The 19,225-nt window shown below is 59.7% G+C and overlaps 1 protein-coding gene across 1 annotated transcript; it reads right to left on the bottom strand.

Moving 5' to 3' along the window:
• Positions 1-11,166: 11,166 nt before the first annotated feature.
• Positions 11,167-15,256, bottom strand: ADRA2B (adrenoceptor alpha 2B). Its single transcript, XM_045884500.2, has one exon. It carries the CDS (start codon positions 14,500-14,502, stop codon positions 13,171-13,173), a length of 1,332 nt encoding a protein of 443 aa, XP_045740456.1. The 5' UTR covers positions 14,503-15,256; the 3' UTR covers positions 11,167-13,170.
• Between the last annotated feature and the right edge of the window lie 3,969 nt (positions 15,257-19,225).

Raw genomic sequence — 19,225 nt, 5'->3', positions numbered from 1 at the left:
CCTAAGGACTGGTAATATGTTGTCATGACAACAGATGTAGCATTTAGGGTAATTACTGATGAATAACAGAGAGGAGGTGGCACAGTCCTCGCTGGTGCTGCAGCCCAGGGAGGGAGGGGGTGGTCTTGGAGGCAGTCCCAGGGCCCCCTCTGCCGTGGCCCCATCCCAGACCTTTGCCTGAGGCTTGACCTAGCCAGGACCTTTCCAGTCCAAAAGTCTGCCCCGGGTCCGACCTTCTGAGCTACACCCACGTCCCTAGGTTACCCAGGCCTGCCAGCAAACACAGGTATGGTCTCCGTGACAATCATTTCAACGCAACTTTCTCCGCGACCCTCGGAGTGTGGTACAGCAGGGACTTCATATTACAGATGACAATACAAGACTCAGAAGTTGAGAAACTTCTCTGGTCACATAGCAAATAAGCCAGCATCCGAACCCAGCGTTGCTTCTCTGCACAGCGCTCCCTAGAAGGTTCCTGGGGCCTAGGCTGATCCTGGGCTGGCCTAGAAACAGGCTATTCCTGAGCACCTCACCACCAGCACCTGCTGGAAAGGGTCCGAGACAGCATTTGTGGGTGAGAAGAAGGGGAGGGGGTGTGTTACAGAAAATGTTCAATGCCCCTGGCTCTCTACAGACATCCCATGTCATCTGGAGATCATTCTTTCTATTTTATAGCTGAGAAAACAGGCTCAGAGAGAAGTGACTTGCCCAAGGAGCCCACTTGCCCTGTTTATGAGCAGCTCTCTGTGCTGGGGCTGTTCCAGGCCTGATCGAGCTGGTGGCAGGGTGGCCCAGCGAATCACGGGGTACCCCAGGATTTGGGGACTGCAGGAGCTTGCTTGCAGGAGACTGCAGGGCCTGGACTCTGATCGTCAGGGGTCCTGAGTCTGAGGCCTTGGGGAAGCTCACAGGCCGAGTCTCCCATGAAGCTTCCTGCAGCCCAGGGCCGTCCCCCACCAGGAAGCCTGTGAAGTCCCCAGCTGCACTTGCTGTTTCTGTCCTCCAGGCCATTGGCCTCACATCCACAGAGCCCCCAGACAGATGTCTATCTCAGGGCTACCAGGCCGAGGGGCGGGGGATGGGACACCCCAGCTCCCAGAGCTACCCAGGGCAGGGGAGGGAGTGGCCTAGGCCTAGCCAGGCCATGCAGGGCAGCGGAAGTGCATGCTTGGCCTCGGCAGGAGGGCATGTTTGTTAGCGATCCGGCTCTGGGAGGATGAGGCTCTGGCCTTTCACATGCCTTCAGGGCTCCATGCCCCGGGCCCAGAGCTCTGCCTGGCTGGCGTCAGGGTGACAGCAGGGGCCCTCTTAACACCCCCAGGCCCCTCCCGAGGGAGCTTCCTCAAGGATGAGACCCAGATCAGGGCCTCCTTACAACAACCCCTAGAATCTAGAAAGGCTAGCCAGGGCTGGAGCATGACCCAGCTGGGAGGGGAGAGGGCCAAGGGGCCGGGGGTTTCCAGAGAATCTGGGCTGCCTGCCACTGGGGAGTAGGGCTGTTGGGGGGTAAGGAGGATGCACATGCACCTGCCTGTGAGTGGGGGGAGTCACTAATTGGATGGAGCTGCAGTTGGTGAAGCAGAACTGAGGATTTTTTTTTTTTTAAGATTTTATTTTATTTATTTATTTGAGACAGAGAGAATGAGATACAGAGAGCATGAGAGGGAGGAGGGTCAGAGGGAGAAGCAGACTCCCCGCCGAGCAGGGAGCCCGATGAGGGACTCCAGGATCATGACCTGAGCCGAAGGCCGTCGCTTAACCAACTGAGCCACCCAGGCGCCCAGGACTGAGGATTTTGAGCCCTTCTAGAGAATTTATCAACGGACTTCATAAAACAAAGAGGAGGAGGAATCAAGAAGAGGAAATAAAGGGGACGGACAGCCCTGCACGGGGGTCCCTCCTGCAAGCTGCTTGCCACCCGTGGACCCTTCCCCTGGTCCCTGGATGCAGGCCCGTCCCTGCAGCTGCAGGTGGCACAGGGCCTGAGCCCAGCCCCTCCTGAGGACCTCACTGCCCTTTCACACTGCCCAGGCCAACTGTGACCGCACAGGGTGCAGATAAACGTCGACAGGCATTCGGCAGGGCAAGGGTAGCCCTGCACTGAGGCTCAAGGAGAGTGGAGTGGATCGGGACCTCTGGGTGGTCAAGGTTCACCCCAACAGGGGCTCTTCTGTGTGAGGACAGGAAGGAGGTGGAAGGAAAGCAGGCTGCCCTGGTCACAGGCTGGATCCGGACCAAGTCTAGCAGAGCTGGTGCCAGGGAGTAGGCAAGGAGGCCTGGGCAGACAGAGAGCAACCCGCACCTGCTGAGGCCCACCCAGGCCAGAGGTCAGGATGCCCAGGAGCAGGACAAGAGGGGCTGTGTCTATATCACCCCGATGTGCTCTGCAGCCAGGATGAGAGGTGAGCTCCCCATGGGTCTTTGTCCCAGAGGCGGGGGCAGAGGGAACAGGATCCACCACGTTTACCCTGGCATCTAAAAAGCCACTCCCCACCTCTGGAGTGCAGGGTGGAGGGGAAGGCGTATTGCCAACAAGCCGTGCCCCCAAGGTGTCTGGAAGCCCGGCAGGTGGGCTAAGGTGGGTGTCGTGTAAACCCTGACGATCGTGGGGTAGCCTGTGCTGTCCTGCCCTCGCACCTCCCCCACCCCATACCTACAGGCCTGTTAGTGCACCTGCAGGATGGGCTTTTCCCCATCATATGCCCTCACACTGCCCCTTCTTCCAAGGGCCGTGTGGGCGGTTGTCCCATACCTGGGCTGATGCCCCCTGCAGAAGTCCCCTGCAGGCGGATCCGGGCTCTGGGATGGTTCCAGGCGAAGCCAGCTCTGTGACCGGGACAAGTCCCTAAACTACCTGGGCCCGGTTTCTGCATGTGCAGAATAGAAGGGTAGAAATGAAATTTGATGCACAGGGTTTATTCTCTTCCTCCCAACAGGGTCTTTATAACCTGGTCCCTTTTGCCTTTACCCACAGAGTTCCCACCTCCTGCTCTCCACTGACAAAGAGTCTCAAAGGAGTGCACGGGAAATGGGGTCCTCGGCATGTAGCCAGGAGTCTGGGGACGCCCACAGGTCCGTGGAGACCCGCGCCCCTCACCCAAGCCCAGGGAGCAGCAGCCTGCGAGACTTCAGGCCAGAGAGAAGAAAATAAACAAACAAGTTTGTTGGCCGCCTTCAGCTGTGACTGTCCCTTCCCCTTTGCCTCCTCCTCCTCCTGACACTCAGCATTCTTCCCCACTTCCTGGAGCCAGGAGACCCTGACATCCCAACTTATTTTTAGTCCATTGCCTCTGGAGCAGGGCTGCTGGCCCTGGGCCTCACCCCACCCTGTCCCCTGCCCCTGGGGGTGCAGCCCAGGGCCAGAAGGCACCTCAGATCTTGAGCAAACCCACACCCAAGCCATAGTGGGGACAGTATGGCCCCCCCTTGCTCCCCCTCCCCCTCCCCTCCTGCCTGAGGCAGCCCTCCCGCAGAGGCAGCCCTCCCGCAGCCCTCCCTCCTGCTTCCTGCCCTCCCCCGGCCCCCACCCTGCCTTCCCTCCGGGAGTATTAAGTGTTCTGCCACCGCCCTCCATCCCCCGTGCTCTGTAACCTTGGGGGTGGGGGCCCTTCCTTGCCCCCTGGATCCCCCAACAGGCCCCCCACCTCGCCCCTAGGTGTTGTCTCTCTCTCAGACACAGGGTTCTCCCCTCTGCTTATCATGGACCAGCTGTCCATCCCATGACCACAGTCAAGATGGGCATGGGGCAGAGAGTGAGGTGTGGAGGGCATCATGGGGGACAACCTCTACCCGCCTCCACAGTCCCAGCAATCCGCCTGGACCCCAGACTTTCACATGCTGCCCAGCCAAACCAAAGCTATGCTGGGGGGACTCACAGCCCACGTGGCCTCACCCAAACAGCAACCAACACCTGTTACTGCTCGAGACCATCTCTTGAGGCTCTAACTTCCCACCCTCTTTCTTGTCCACACTTCTTCCCTCCCTGGAAGGAGTTCTTATAAATATGGTTTTCTGCCCCTCGCCACATTTCCAGGGATATTTTAACAGCCCTGGAGATGGGTGTCCGGGCAGCTAGCCATTTTCACTATGTGTCGGGCACGGTCAGGCCTGGGATACACAGTGGACCAGACAGTTAATGATCGCACCCCGCACGGAGCTTACATTCTAGTAGGGAATGAAGACAGGGAGCAGACAGGTAAGTGGAATATCCAGCATGATGGCTGGTCATAAGTGCTGAGAAAAGTTACAGCAGGAAAGGGGGGTGTTTGGTCAGGGAGGGGTCGGGGGAGGCTCAGCGGGTCCTGATGCATCCTGAGGGATGGAGGCTGCAGGGTGGCCTTCTGCTCTGCAGGTGGAGGGAAATTGGGCTCAGAGTCCACTCCTAGAACACAGGGAGCAACAACGTTTGCTCCAACCAGGTGATCAGACTCACAAGCAGCATAACAGGCCGTTCAACTGTGGGGGTTGGGTGGTTCTTGAACCATCCTTGCCTTGCTTTACACACTCTCAAGAGAAGCAGAACTCCTAGTGCCCCTGCACCCCATTTCCCCTCTTCCTGCCCAGCTCTGGCTCCAATCAAGGTGTGCTGGCCCAAGGAGACCCCACTCTCACCCAATCCGCCATGCTGCCTAGCCCCATTCCCTCTGCTGGCAGCTGTGTTTCCACTTGCAAACTTCTCAGACTCTCTGGGGTTCTCCTGGGCACTGACACCTGTCCCCTGTGTCCCCCTGCTATAGCCTCCGGGTCTCCAGAGACAGCCCTCCTTACCACCCCCAGTGGCTCCCCTGCCACCAGGCTGGGCAGCCCTTGCCCTCACGCCCGCCAAGGCCAAGGCCAGGATTCTCCCTAGCCCCGGGGGCCAAATAGGTTTCATCTTGCACAGCAGCTGCCACTGTTTGAGGAGGCCTGCCCAGCACTGCCTTGTCTCAGCTCACAGAGTTCAGGGATTCCGTCCTGATGTCCGTCATGAGCACAGCAGTAAAGGGGTAGGCATACACATGGTACGTTTGACACATTGGCCCAAAAACCTTCCCTTCCCAGCTACACGCTGGAGAGAAGCTCTTGGAGGGAGAGGCTTTGGAGCTCCTGGAAGGAAGGGGTGAGGGAAGGTAGGAAGAAGAGACTCCCTGCACCATATGGGGCCATCTTCCTGGCCACAGAGCCTACCCTCCTTCCATCAGGCTGCTGAGCAGTGACTCAGGGGACACCGGGGGACAAGGGGTTCTGCTAGCTGACCTTGGAGAGGACCTGGGCTTTGAGAGGAGTAATCATACTGGCTCTGCCACTCACGGGGACCAACTCTGCACCCCCCCTCACTCTACCAGGACATTTTCCAGCACCTCTACCTCTCAGGACCCCTCTACCCCTCAGCGCCCCTCTCCAATCTTAATGTAGTTATCATCCCATTTCAAATGGGGAAAACTGAGGCACAGAGAGGTTTCATGGTCTGCCTGAGACCACACAACCCATTGACAATGAAGCCAGGTTTGACTGCAAAGTCAGTACCCTTTTCATGCTGCCACTGGGATGACCCAACCATGCACACTCTCTACCTGCCCCCTCTCTGTCCAGCCCTGTGGATTCTTCCACACTCCTGGACAGGTCCCTGCCACCACCTCCTAGGATGTCCTGGTTCTTCTCTAGCTCTGTGGGACAGTTTTCCCACCCCTAGCTCCACCAAGACCAGGATGGAATCTTCCAACAGAATTTCTCTAGGAAACGATGGAAAACAAAACAAAACAAAATAATTAAACCCCAAATCGGAGACACACTCCCAGAGCGCAGGGTCCCCAGCCTTAGGTGACTAAGGCCAAGGCTGCCCCAGTTTGCTGGGAAAACTCACTCAATGAGCAATGTGTCCTGGTAGCTGCTCTGAGCTGGGCTGTGAGGGGAGCAAAGGTACCAACAGGGCAGCTGAGTCTCTGCCCTTGTCCTCCGTCATCTGGGAAGGCGAGAGGCACAGCACCACAGCTGGGGCTAAAGTGGGGTTCCTTTCAGGGGCCGCATCTCTCTGCGTCATTCTAGTCCGGGACTCTATGGGAGCATGGTTTCCCCAGGAGCCCTTCTGCTGCTTGCCCTGCCAGGGGACCTCACCCACATTCCTTCCCCTTCCCTGCCTTACTTTAGACCCAACACAGACCAAGGGCTGCCATCTGCCACCCCATACGCACATGTCCACTCCCCCCCTCCCACCAGCTCCTGACCTGCCACGGAGGGATGTCTTCTGAGGTGACCCTTCTGAAGTTCACGCCCCCAAGATTTCCCCGGGCATGCAGGCGTCAAGGGCAGGACAGGGAGGTGGCTGAGGGTACATTACGTGAGCCTGGGGTAGGAAGGGGATGGAGGTCATAGGCTCCCACAGAGGAGGAAGCCTGGCGGGCGGGAGGGGGGAGCTGCTTCCGGAAAATGGATAGGTAGAAAAAAGCAGGGGTAGGTTGGGGGCAGGAGGCCACTGACTGGGCCCCCCTCCTCTCTCTGCCCCTGCCCAGTGGTTCTTTAGGCAGAACCCAGGACATCATTGGAACATGCTCCAGTCCAACTCCTTCATCTGACAATGAGGAATCTGAAGCCCAGAGAGGTAAAGGGATTTGCCCTAGGTCACCGAGCAATTTGATGGCCCTACTGGGACCATGACCCGAGCCTCTGGCCCCTGGCCAATGCTTCCGCAAGAGCCGAGGAAATCCTTGAAACGGTCACCAGTCCTGCACCCACCCTAACTCCAGCTGCCAGGCCAGCATGGGGTGGAGAGGCCATAGCCTGCCCAGATGTGTAGCCGGGACAGCGTGTCACAGTGGCACCGGGGGATAGACCAAGAGCGCCCAGGGACCTCGTGGAGCCTGCTGCCTGGAGCTCCCCCCACACAGCCCCCTCCCACACTGGGAGGGAGGGCTGGGTTTAACCCTCACCCCCCCACTGCAGTGTCCAGGGACCCCAGCAGCAGGCTCAGGAAGCCTCCCACGCTCCCTCTCTCCCAGCTGCAGCCAGCTTAGGGTGGGAACGGGGACACAGGGACACCTGGGCTCCACACTGCCACCCACACTCCATGGCCCAGCCCTTTTCCCTCCTGGAGCAGCCCAGGTCCCCGTGGGAGCAGAGGGAGTGGCATTCCATCTGAGCCTTGGCTGCTCTGAAATTGGAGGGCCCATCCCCAGTTCCAGAAGGGGTCTGCCCTCACTGCAACCCGGGGAAATCAAAGGTCAGGACCCTCGCACCCTGGGGCTGGGGCCCAGCACCTCCCCCGCCTGCCGGAGCACTGGGACCCCAGAGGGCTGCAGCAGGGCCAGAAATAGCCCCAACGTGCCAGGAAGGGAAGCTCTCTTTCAGACTCTAGTAGGTTCTGGTCCCCTTGCAACCACAATTGTCCATGGAGCCTGCAGGCCCCATGAAGAGGCAGGACTATCCCCAAGGGGGGAGGCAGGAGGCAGAGGGTCAGCAGGAGGCAGAGGGGACAGCCAGGGAAGGGGGAGCCAGCCTCTAAGGACCCAGACGTGGGAAGGGCCAGGAGAGCGGAGGAGAGGAAGGGAAGAGAGGACGAGAGGAGGGAAGAGGGGAAGAATCCCAGGGGGAGAGGATGGGTATGAAGTGGGGGGGCGCTCTTCCTTTGAAATCACTGCTAATCAATAGATGGCCACAAGGCCAAGCCAAGGGCAGGAGCCTTTGGCCAAAGGCCAGGGGAGGGTGTGAGAAGATCAGAGCCAGCGAGCCCTGGGGAGGGTGCAAGCTGACATCCAGGCTCCTTCCAGCTCTGGCGTGCTGACAGCAGGCTTCCCCACGCCGGACGGAAGGATGGACTGGACGGATGCAGGAGCACGAAAAATCCCAGAATCTAATTTTAGCTGAGTGCTCCCGCCTCCCCTGCTAACAGTGAACAGAGCTTCCCACCCCTGCTCTAACGGAGGTACCAGCAGGCCAGGAGATAACCCCCCACCCGGAAGCCGTGGGGTCTCTGTAGGGGCGGCCCTCCAGCTAGCACAGAGCAGGGGCTTTGCTGGGCTGGGAGGGCCCCAGGCCTGCTCCCCCATTGTTGAGGAGGCAGATGCTGAGGCCAGTTAGTGACACAGTTCAGATTAAACTGGGTGTGTTGGTATCCTGGCTCTGGATGACCTCAGGCAAGATGCTCAATCTCCCTCGGCCTCAGTTTCCTCTCCTATAAAATGGGAATAGTTGTCGCTCTAATCCCAGATGATGCACGTCTGGCACTAGTCCCGATGACTCAGAACTGTCATTATTCCTCTGCCACCGCCCATCTCAGAGGGCCCCAAACTGAGCGGTCACTAAAGGCACAAAGATGAAGAAAACACAGCCCTCAGCCTGCCCAAGAGCCTGCCCCTAACAACAACGGATTAATTCCAGGAACCTCCGAATCTGGACCTTCCAGAAAGCCGGGGTCACGGCAGAGATGGAGCCTCCAGCTAGGGAACCCTAGAGACCACGGGGTCAACACCTCGTGGGCAGGCAGGAACACTGAGGCCCCAAGAAGGACCCAGCTCTGCTCAGGGGCAGCTGGACAAATGAGGGCAGAAGCAAAGCATGACCCCGGCCTCCCCACCACGTCCCCACTGTGGTTTCCACTAGCACCAAGTCCTACACCAGCCTGGCCGTTCCCAGCGACCAGGCCCTCTAAGCAGAACTCCTGGCCAGCACCAGGGAAGCCAAAGGTCGCCCGGGATCAGCTCCACCTGGGCAGATGCCTCCCCAGGCCCAGCCAACAGCAACCCCGTTTGCACGGTCTCACATCCAGTTCTCAGCGCCACCTCCCAAACACAGAAACGAGGCTGGGGAGACGCAGGGGCCTGATGAACTCACAAGCCCCCTCCACCTGGAGTCTTGGCAGCAGGTCAGCCAGCCCTCCCGGCACAGGTACCCTTTGAGCAGGTGGGCCAGGGGGGGCTTCCCGTAGCAATGCCCCCAAGAGGAACTCCCAGCAGCCCTGAATTTCTCAGCAGCTGATCTGAGGCAGAGGGTAGGACTGTACTCCCTTTCAAGGGTATCCCCTGTGCTCAAAGGACCCAGATTCTTACGCCGCGAGTGAAACGGGAGGGGAGACGTCTTCCTAAGCCATCCATCCCACCTCTTCTTTAACTGTCTTCTTTACTGGTCCCTCCCTTTGTCAGGGATGTCCTAAGACAGAAGCTAGAAGGGTCTCCAGAAGGTAGAAGTGCCCCTCCACGACAGCTCACATGCAGCTGGTGAACTGCCAAGAATCCGTGCCGCCTCCTGTCCCCCACACTCACCCCCAAGGTGTGTGGGGGATTGATTACTCCTGGGAGGGGGCGTGCGATCCCCCCACCCCCATCTCTGCTGCTCTGAGCCCACCTCTTGGACCCACTAACCCTCAGATGGGCTCAGGGTGAAACCCAAAGTAGGTGCTACTCACACAGAACAGCAGGAATGGGGTGTGAGAGGAGGAGCAGACAGCCTAGGAGCCAGGGGTCCCGGGGTCCAGCTCCAGCCACACCACCTATGAGCTGTGTGACCATGGGCAGGCCCCCGGGGCTCTGCTCCTCAGGCTCTTCATCTGAGAACTGAACAAAGTAGCAAAATGGGGACAAGCCAGGCACAGGCCCTCGCACACAGCAGTCTGTCCCAGATGCTTCCTGAATGTGGACCTGTTTTTCCTTAAGTCTGGAAAAAAATCCCTTCTGTATGAAGGTGTGGACAACCTGCCTTCTAGACCAGCTCTGCTACCGCCTGGCTGAGGGGGGGGCCCAAGGCAAGTCAATTCTCTCTGGGCTTCAGTCACTTCTTTAATAAACTTTGGGGTTTGACTGAGCTGTCAGGAATGGAAAACCTGTGGAGCCCAGACCACCACTTACATATTCTGTGGCAGGGACAGACATGATTGGTCTGTCACCGCACCGCCGCCTACTGAGCCCAGCCAGGCGCAGTTTCGGGGTCCCCCACCGGCCAGCACCCCCGAACGAGAGCTGGAGCGAGAGACAGAAGCACGATTCCTCTGCACCTGAATTTTGAAGCTTTGCGATTCAGGGACCCAGCTGGGTGAACTTGAGCCTCAGTTTCCGCTTTGGCAAAATGGCCACACCCAGCAAGATTGTGAGGATTAAGTAAAATAATGTACTCAGTTACCGCGCTAACTCTGTCACTGTCCCTAGAGGCTGGGCGGGGAGCCCTTCCCCCAGGCCTGTGGGCCCGCCCCTCACAGACCCTCGGGCAACACAGTGCGGTCCCGTGGAAAGAGTGTGGGCCTGGGGCACCTCTGGCAAGTCAGTACACCTTTCTGAGCCTCAGTCTCCCCTGGATAAAATGGGCTGATACTTCTTTTACACAGTGGGCATGAGGATTAAACAAAGTAATTAGACAAAATGCCAGAAAAGTGATGGGCTCAGTAAACAGGAACAAATGAGCTACTTTAATCTACCCTCATCAGGCCTCAGGACCTTGGCTTTGGAAAGCCAGGCTGGTAGAAATTGCTGGGAGCTCCTCAGGGCAGGGTGTGGCTCTCTCATCAAGTCCGTGAAGCCGCTTGTCCCAGGAGTCTCCATTGGTTGCCCATGGCGGAAGCCACAGCCCGGCCCGGGGAAATGTGAATCCTGGATATGGTAGATGGCCTCCCACCACCCGACCCTGGGACCTCAGCGCTCCTCCCTCTGCCCTTCCCTCCCGGGCCTCACCCCTCTCTGGGGCCTCCCCTGCCCTCAGAACAAGGCCACACTGGCTCAGGCCCCAGAGGCTGCCCTCACCGAGGTGGGACCAGATGCCTTGGAGGCCTCATCTGGGAAATAAGATTGATAGGAGTGACATCCACAGGTCTTCCAACTCTGGCGTTGGTGACTGAATCTGTGTGGGAGAGCCCGAAGCAGAGCATTCTGGTCCACTCTTCTGCCCTCCCTGAAGGCAGCCGCTGAAAACACTCTGCAGTTACCGTCCTCCTGCCCTTCCTCCCCATGTTCCTCCGGCCCCCCTGGGGGTGGTGTCCAACGACCTCCTCTGGCCCTCAGCTGCTGCACCTGACCACAAGGCTGACTCTCCAACTGTCACAAATCCACCAAACTCACCCTTTGCCCGTGCTGTCCCCTGCCTGAAACACCTTTCCTATCTTGCTTCTTGGTGTACTCCGTCTCTTCCCCCAAGACCCAGCCCCAAGGCCCCCTACTCTGGGAAGCCCTCCTTCTCTTTCCTTGCCAGGAGGCCAATCTCAGGCTTCTCTGGCCACTCTCTTCTCACTGGCTTGCAATGATAAGGGATGCTGAGGGGACAAAGCAGGTGTGCAGGTGGGTAGGTACTGGGCAGCCACGCCTAGGGCAGGAAAGGGCAACCGGCCCCGGGAGGGAGCCCATGCTTAGAGATACTATCCGAGTGGCTGAGAAATAATTACTCCTGGCAGCCTTTGGGCAACAAGGACACAGCTCGTTTATTACAAAATATCTTTTATTGATAAAATAGCTCAGACTTTAAAAAAACAACAACAAAAACACCTGCATATCACAACAAGGGGCCCACAGGCAACCACAATAGCAGGAGTCCCACGGGACATACACAAGACCAGTCAGATGTCACAAGTCAGCCACTCCCCTGGGTACAGCCTTGGCCTCACCCTGAGACTGAGGAAGGAGCTAGACAGCCCCTCTCCCCAGGAGGGACTCTCTTTGGTCCCCTCCATTCTCTCCGCCCGGGAAAACTCTCAGCACCTCTCCAGGTCCAGCCAGGCCCATCAGAGTGCCGACAGTGCCTGGGCTGCTCAGCCCTTGTCCCACGCTAGCTGCCCGCTGACTTAATGTCCAAGCCAGGCGCTCCTTGGAGAAGAATGGGAAACGTCCTTCAAATGCTCCCAAGTGTTCTGGGTGCCAGGTCCCAGGGATGGGGAGACAACCAGGAGGGAGAGACCCCTGGATCCCCATCAGTGGGATGGAGCAACGTGGCTGGGGCAGAGATAGCCAGCCGGCCCCCACCCCATCTGGGGTAGGGTCGCTTATACATCACAGGGACCCGCTGGGGGCTTGGAGACCTGCCTGAGCGCTCTGGTGGGAGGCCCCTGCAGGAGTCCACGGGGCCCTCACTCACCTGTTCTGGCCACAGCACCCTACCTGGGGGCTCTGTCACCCACCCCAGGCTCTCATCTCAGGCTGCTCCCATGGTGTGGGTATTTTTAGCCATCTTGGGAAAACAATTAGTCTGCTCGATGACAAAAGACTTTTCCCCCACTGGGGGGCCCAAGCCCCTGAAAACCCCGTTGGTGTTGTGGATGAAATGTCGAGAAGTTGTCATGCAGCATAATAACTAAACCCTTGCAGGCGCAAGAACACGTTCTCGAAGAAATAGTGGTTCTCTCTACCATTCCCCACGTCCAGTTTGGGGTAAGAATTCACACACCCCAGGCACAGAACAAAAGTCTACAGGAAGACAGGTGGTGGTAAACACAGAGAAAGGGGATTTTTATATCACCAAACAATCACATTTTCTGGTTCTCTAGTGTGTTCCGCCACGGAGCTCAAAGCTTTCTGCAAAGCCTCTCATCTCCCAGCAGCAAGTCCCCGGGGTTTTTGCAGGGGGTGAATGCTAGTGATCAGGGATCTCCCGTCAGGCAGACGCCAGGCCTCCAGACCACCCCACCAAGGCGAGGCGTCCACTGGCACACACCCACCTCCCAGAGGGGTGCCAGGTGAGGAAAATGATTCCAGAAAACGTTTTGGCTTTTAAAGGAGCTACAAATCCAAAAGTAGGTAGAAAGGGGAGAAGGCCCCAGAAGCAGCGTCAGACCATAAACCCCCCCCACCCAGTGCCGGATGGGGACCCCGGGCATCCGGCGTGGGTCCCTCAGTTCTGCCTCCTCCTCAGTGGCAGGTGCTCCTGGGGAAAATGGAAAGCTGGCTTCCTGCTCTTTACCCGGGGAAGATGGGAAACAAACCACCACAAACAAGTGACCGGCCAGGGAACACAGAGTCCAGAAGGAAGGCCCACCCATTGGCTTGCCGGGGTCTGGGGTCCGGGGAGGGAGGGGCTCTATCCTGGCTGGCTTTGGAGGCTTCAAATGGACCCCCAGTGAACAGCACCCCTGCCCCTACCCCTCCAGGGGGGCTCCCAAGAGGAGGCCTGCAGGACCCGGGCAGGAGCCAGAAAGCCCCAGGGAGGTGGCCACAGAAAACAGGGCAGGAATCGGGGTGGCCCTGGTGCCACCTGGCACCAACCCTACATGGGCGGCGGGCAGGTGGCTCACCATGCCGTCTGGGTCCACTGGCGGCAAAGGATCCTTCGGAAGGCACGGCGAAAGTCCTGGTTGAAGATGGTATAGATGACGGGGTTCAGCGAACTGTTACAGTAGCCAATCCAGAAGAAGAACTGGAAGAGGCCATGGGGCACCTTGCAGTGCTGTGGGCAGATGGCTCCCAGGCTGTAGCTGAAGAAGAAGGGGAACCAGCAGAGCACAAAAACGCCAATGACCACGGCCAGCACAAAGGTGAACCGCTTCTCCCGAGTCAGCTGTGCCCGCCGCCGCCACCACTGCCCACTCGCGGTGCCTACACCCCTGCCCAGGAGCACCTGGCCACGTAGGGTTGCCAGCACCCGGGAACCCTGTGGCTGCTGCAGGGGTGGGCTGCACGCTGACGCAGGAGACGCTGGTAAGGCCTGAGGCTCACTCTCTTCCTCCTCCTCCTCCTCTTCAGCTTCCTCCTCTGGAGATGCCCCACACACACCTTCCTTCTGACTCTGGCCTGAGCTGGGAAGGGCTGACCAGCTGGGTGGCAAGGCAGGGGTCCCAGGATCTTCAGGGGTATCCCCCTCCTTCTCCCCCGTAGGCTTAGAGTGTCCATTGGCCTCCTCAGAAGCAGCCAGAGAGGCCAAGGTTGGTAGTTTGGTTGAAGTTCCCGTAGGGACTGAGCGGGGCTGCTTAGACTCACCCGGCCCAGGGCCCCCCTTGGCCCTGGGACCTCTGCGGTGGCTGCGTTTGGCGATCAGGTAGATGCGCAGGTAGACAAGGATCATGATGAGGCAGGGTGCAAAGAAGGACCCGATGCTAGAGGCCAGGATGTACCAGGCCTCTTGGTTGAGTTTGCACTGGGGGCGCCCGCGGGGCTGGGGCCCCTGGTCGCCCTTGTAGATAAGCGGTGGCAGGGAGATGACCGCTGCGATGAGCCACACGGTGAGGATGATGCCCTTGATGCGGCGCGGGGTGCGCTTGGAGTTGTACTCCAGCGCGCGACTCACAGCCCAGTAGCGGTCCAGGCTGATGGCGCACAGGTGCACGATGGACGAGGTACAGAAGAGCACGTCGAGCGCCAAGTACACCTCGCACCACGTGCGCCGGAAGTACCAGTAGCCCAGCAGCTCGTTGGCCAGCGAGAAAGGGATGATGAGCGTGGCCACCAAGATGTCGGCAGCGGCCAGCGACACCAGGAACAGGTTCTGCGGGGCGCGCAGCGAGCGGCTCGTCAGCACAGCCAAGATGACCAGCGCGTTGCCGAAGATGGTGAAGAGGATGAGGAACGTGATGACCGCCGCGATGGCCGCGGTGGCCTGCACCGAGTAGGGCTCCTGGTGGTCCATGGCGGAGTGGGACGCGGCCAGAGGGGTCGCTGCTCTCCCAGCGCCTGCTCAGCCGGCGACAGCACTGTCCTACCCTGCTAGGCTAGACGGGAGGATCAACCCCCTGGCGGCGCAGAAGGCGCTGGAGCCCCATGGCCAGGCCGAACGGGGCCTAAGAGATCGAGGGATGCCTGGGGCCAGCCACTGCCCTCCTACATCCTCTTCCACCAGCACCCGGCACCCCTGCCGTCCTCCCCGAAGTTTTCCAAGTTGTCCCGCTGCCGTCCCCGCCCCGCCCGGGACCGGGGGAAAGTTGCGCCCTCCCGCTCCGAGGCTGCTGGACGCGCGCTGGGGCGCAGGGCCCGGCGGGCCGGGCGGGGGGCGCGCCACCGGTTGTGGGAGGCGGTGCAGAGGCCGAGGCGCCCGCTCCGCTCGCTGGCTCTAGCCGGGAGCCGCGCCTGCAGGCAGCCCGCCGCGGCAGGGGAATGGGAGGAGAGCGAGCGCGCGGGAGGAGGGAGGAGACTGGAGGCGGGAGCAGGAGGAGGGGAGGGAGGTGGGGCGGGCGGGAGGGCGGACCGAGGACGGGTGGAAGGTGCGCCTGGCGGGAGGACTGGCCGGCCGCAGCCTCCCCGCAGCCCCGGGCCTCCGCCCTGGCGCCCCTCCCCCTTGTCCTCCCGGCCTCCGCGCCACGGGAGGTCAGAGACCGGTGTCTGGGGTCTTCGGGACTCCGGGAAGGACGCTTGCAGACGCAGAAGGGTTGGTGCGCACGGGGAGCTGGGACCGATGGGAGACCTCTCTCCTGCAGACCCGGTCCGAGCACCGGGATCTAGGACGGTGGGCTCCGGCTGATCTCTCCTCCCGCCGCGTACGAGCCCCAAGGAGAGGGTGGGTGGGGTGTGGCGGCACCGCAGCGTAATGAACCACACCTCGTACCCGGCGCTCGAGGAGGAAGCCGAGTGGAAGGAGTAGGGCGGAGCGGGGAGACTGCCCGGAGCCCCTTCCCCAGGTGCTTCCTTGCCCCGACCGGACTCCGTCGGGCCTGCCGAGCCCTGGGAGGCGCGGTGGCCAGGTTGCGAGCGCCCCCTGCTGCCGCCCGCGTGGCGGTGGTCCGCGGCCCCCGGGAGACCCGCGTCCTCGCTCCGCTCTGCGGGCGCTGAGGTTCCCAAGGCCGGTGGGCAAGCTCAGATTTAGGACTTCAGCCGTCCGGTTTCCCCCGCAGATGCCTCGGTTTCCTCCACTAAGGGCAAAGAGGTAAGAGGAAAACTGGCTTGGACTCCAATCTCAGCTTTTTAACACAGCTCAGAGAAAAAGTAGGTCTCCGGGGCAATTAGGCAAGGAGGAGCATCCCTTTGACTATGTTGTCTCGCTCGCTCGCGCTCTCTCTCTCTCTCACACACACACACACACACAGAGCATTCCTGCTGAGTCCCCTCCCCCCCACATGCATGCTGCACACCCCTCTTGGAGAGGCTGTAGAAGGAGCTGGGTAAGAAATTTCAGATTGATCACCCCACCCCATCCCCATGCCAGACTCCAAGAGCGATAGGCTCCCCCTCAGGCACCCCCAGCCCTACTCACTCTCCCTGTGGCCACTGCCGCCAGCGTCAGCCTGGGCAGCCTCAAGAGCACATTTTCTCACCACTCCTGGAGCCCCTGGTGTTATAACCCCAGCCTAGAGCCAGGCCTGGTATTTATAGCCCGTGGCTCTGCATGACATCCTCTGTATAAATGAGCATCGAGCCACCCCTGAAAGTAGGGCTCCTCCAGAAGACCCGGCCTTGAGACAGCGTGCATACTGGACCTGCCTGCCTGCCTGCTCTATCTTCACGGGACCAGGGAATGACCTCACAGTGCCCACAATGTCTTACCCCTCCCCAGGCTCACACAGCAGGGGTGGAAGGGTTCCTCGATCCAGGGCTATCCCTGCCTCCTGCCATCCTACTTAGTGCCTTTGTGAAGTCTAAGTGCCACAGCCTGATGGTGAACAGGACAGCCCCTCCAGAGACAGGTTTTATGGATGCATCCCCCACCCGCTGGCTGGGCTGAGCCTGGGCCTGTGGTTGCCAGAGATGGAGAAGTCTCAGTAGCCCCTTCCCTGAGGAAGGACTGAGGGACCACTCTTTCACCTGCTCCAATCATACTCACACTGGGGGGCCAGGGGCTATCTCCCCAGACACTGTGATCAGCATCAGCCCTTTGTTTCCTGGCCCGAGTTTTCCTTGAAAGGCACCAGGACCCTGAAGGAGCTGTGGCCAGGGCTGCTCACTCTCTCCCCCCTGCCCCTTCCCTCCACTTGGGCCTTCCCCGAAGCGGCAGCCAGCTCTGGATCTACCAAGTGTCACGCCCTCCCGGGCCCAAGCCCAGGTAGGGGCAGCCAGGAGAGCCTACAGGCACCTGTGGGGCTCAGCCACAGCCCCAGGGTCTGTGCCCCCTGCTGCCACCTACCAGCCCCACCTCCCAGATGTGCAGCTGGCTCTTGGGGCAGCAGAAGCCATCACATAAGTAGATTCCCATTCCTCTCTGCAGCTCTCTGTCCCCCCCACATACACCCTCCTGTGCTGCCCTCCAGCCAGCCCTGCATGAATCCGAGCCTCAGGCCATGGCATCAGCCGTCCCCAGACTAGAGCTGACCTTCCATTGTCCCTGCATCCCACCAGGCTGGCAGAATTCAATCCCAGACCCAGACCCGGAACCGCCAGCAGCAGGAGCTGCCTTAGAGCATCCCCAGCCACCTGCAGCGGGAGAGGAAGCCCGTGATGGGCACTGGCCCGCCGTCCTGGCCCCACCAGGCTACCTGTTGATCCCTGGACATGTCCTGAGCTCCCACATCTCTAGTTCTTCCCAGGTGCTTGGTGGGCCCCCCACGCTCCAAGGTCCGTTCACCTCTCACCCACCGCCCTTCCAGGGAGAAAGAGGTACCCTGCTTTCCAAGTTCTTTGACGCCATGTACACAGTACCACGTTCGCACTCGGAGATGTACTGAGATGCTGGTGGATGGGTTTGCTGCATCACTCCCGCACCCCCACCCCCGAGCACACATCCCTTCTCCGTCCCCAATATTGGCCAAGATTGCTGAATGATGGGGGGGTGGCAGCCTGGCATCAGTGGATGACATACATGAGCCTCTCTCATGTAGTGTCCTAAAATGAAGGTGTCCCCAAAGGATGCCCTTGGAAAGGGGTGGGGGGAGGTGACCTAGTACCATCTTTTCCAAAGACACAGGGACCGTGGTCCCATCCCTGGTTGTGAGAGCACAGCAAGAGATATGCCCCCTTGGCTGAAAGCCCTGGAGCCACTTGTCCAGGCCTGAGAGCCAAGAGTGGCCCCAGATTCTCCCATGCCAGGGCTCCACGGGGATGAGGCCCAACTGGGCTTCACACCCCAGCTGCCCCAGCCTTTCAAATCCCTGGGACCCTATCCTCACACCACCCTGTAGGCCCCAGCCTCCCCACCTTCCCAGACCCTTGAGTCATGCCCTCCATAATGCAAGTCCGCCGCCCTCTCCCCCATCACACCTCACCTGACAAAACCCCAATCCTGGGCCGACCTAAATCATCCACCCAGCTTTTGGCAGAACAGCTGCTCCTTCCAGAGCAAAACACTCACTGCATCGACTGGCCTCGCTTTAAAGCTATGACCACAAATCTCCAGACTTGCCTAGTGTTGCTCACCTTTCCCCGTCTTCGTATCCTGCTCATCCTCCTCACCCGCACACCCTCCTCCACTCCAAGCCATGACTTTGCCTCTGACTTAGAAGATGAAAGCCCTCAGGCAGGAACTCGCCCCGAACTCACTCATCCGAGCCCCAGCTCTGCTGGAAGGGCAAGACCTCTGCATGTATCCCAAGCCCTCTCCTGTCCTCCAGGACTCCGCTGCTGCAATCCTCCCCCTCCACTAACACTCCTCCCCCGATCCAGGGCCAGCCCCCCCCCCCCCCCCCCGCCTCCCGTGCCTCCTGCAGCTGTCTCCGACTGTTCACTGCACCATCTCTCACCCTTCACACTCACTCCTTAACCCTCCGTTGGGTATCTGCACCCTGACCTCCGCTGCATCTACTCCTGGTGGGTCATTGTGACTCCATGCCACCCAGCGTGTCCTAATTTCTCAGCAACATTTTAGACCACAGACTACCCCCTCCCCTGAGAACACTGCAGGCTCGAGGCCACCCCTTCTTCTCGGCCTCCTTTTCTCCCCCGAACTCCCAATCACCAAGTCTCACTGATTTTTTTTTTTTTTTTTGCCCCTTCTCCTCCAGGGACATTTGGCAATCTGGCACCTGGAGACATTCCTGACTGTCACGCAGGAGGAAGGGGGTTGCTACTGCCGTCTAATGGGTAGAGGCCAAGGATGCTGCTAAACATCTTACAAAGTACAGGACAGCCCCCGCAACAAACAATTATGAGGCACAAAACACTAATAACGCTGCCCTAATGTCGCAGCACCCCTGTTCAGTCCTGGGGCCCCTTTTCTTCTGGACCCAAACTCTTCGTAATTTCATCCAGGCCCCTACCTCCCAACCAGATGCTGAGGACTCCCCGAAGTCCGTCTCCCGCCCTGAACCCCAGGCTCATTCAGCCCACACACTCCCTCACCTCCCCTGAGCTCTCCGCGCCATATGGGAAGCCCTCAGCCCCTGCAGGCAATAGCAAGTGCGGTTGCCTCACCTGCCGAAGCATGCTCCAAAAGCATCCACTCTGCCCCTTTCCACAGCCCCATCGCTCGGCTTGCACAACTGTAGTGCCTT

The sequence above is a fragment of the Mirounga angustirostris genome, unplaced genomic scaffold, assembly GCF_029215605.1.
Source record: "Mirounga angustirostris isolate CCGP_5_RB_7025 unplaced genomic scaffold, mMirAng1.0.hap1 SCAF_10, whole genome shotgun sequence".
Lineage (NCBI taxonomy): Eukaryota > Metazoa > Chordata > Mammalia > Carnivora > Phocidae > Mirounga > Mirounga angustirostris.
The sequence above is the reverse complement of the archived record's forward strand: the minus strand, read 5'-3'. Positions and strand labels throughout refer to the sequence as shown.

Coding starts and splice junctions, on each gene's coding strand:
- ADRA2B (XM_045884500.2), bottom strand. CDS start 14,502: ATGGACCACCAGGAGCCCTACTCGGTGCAGGCCACCGCGGCCATCGCG.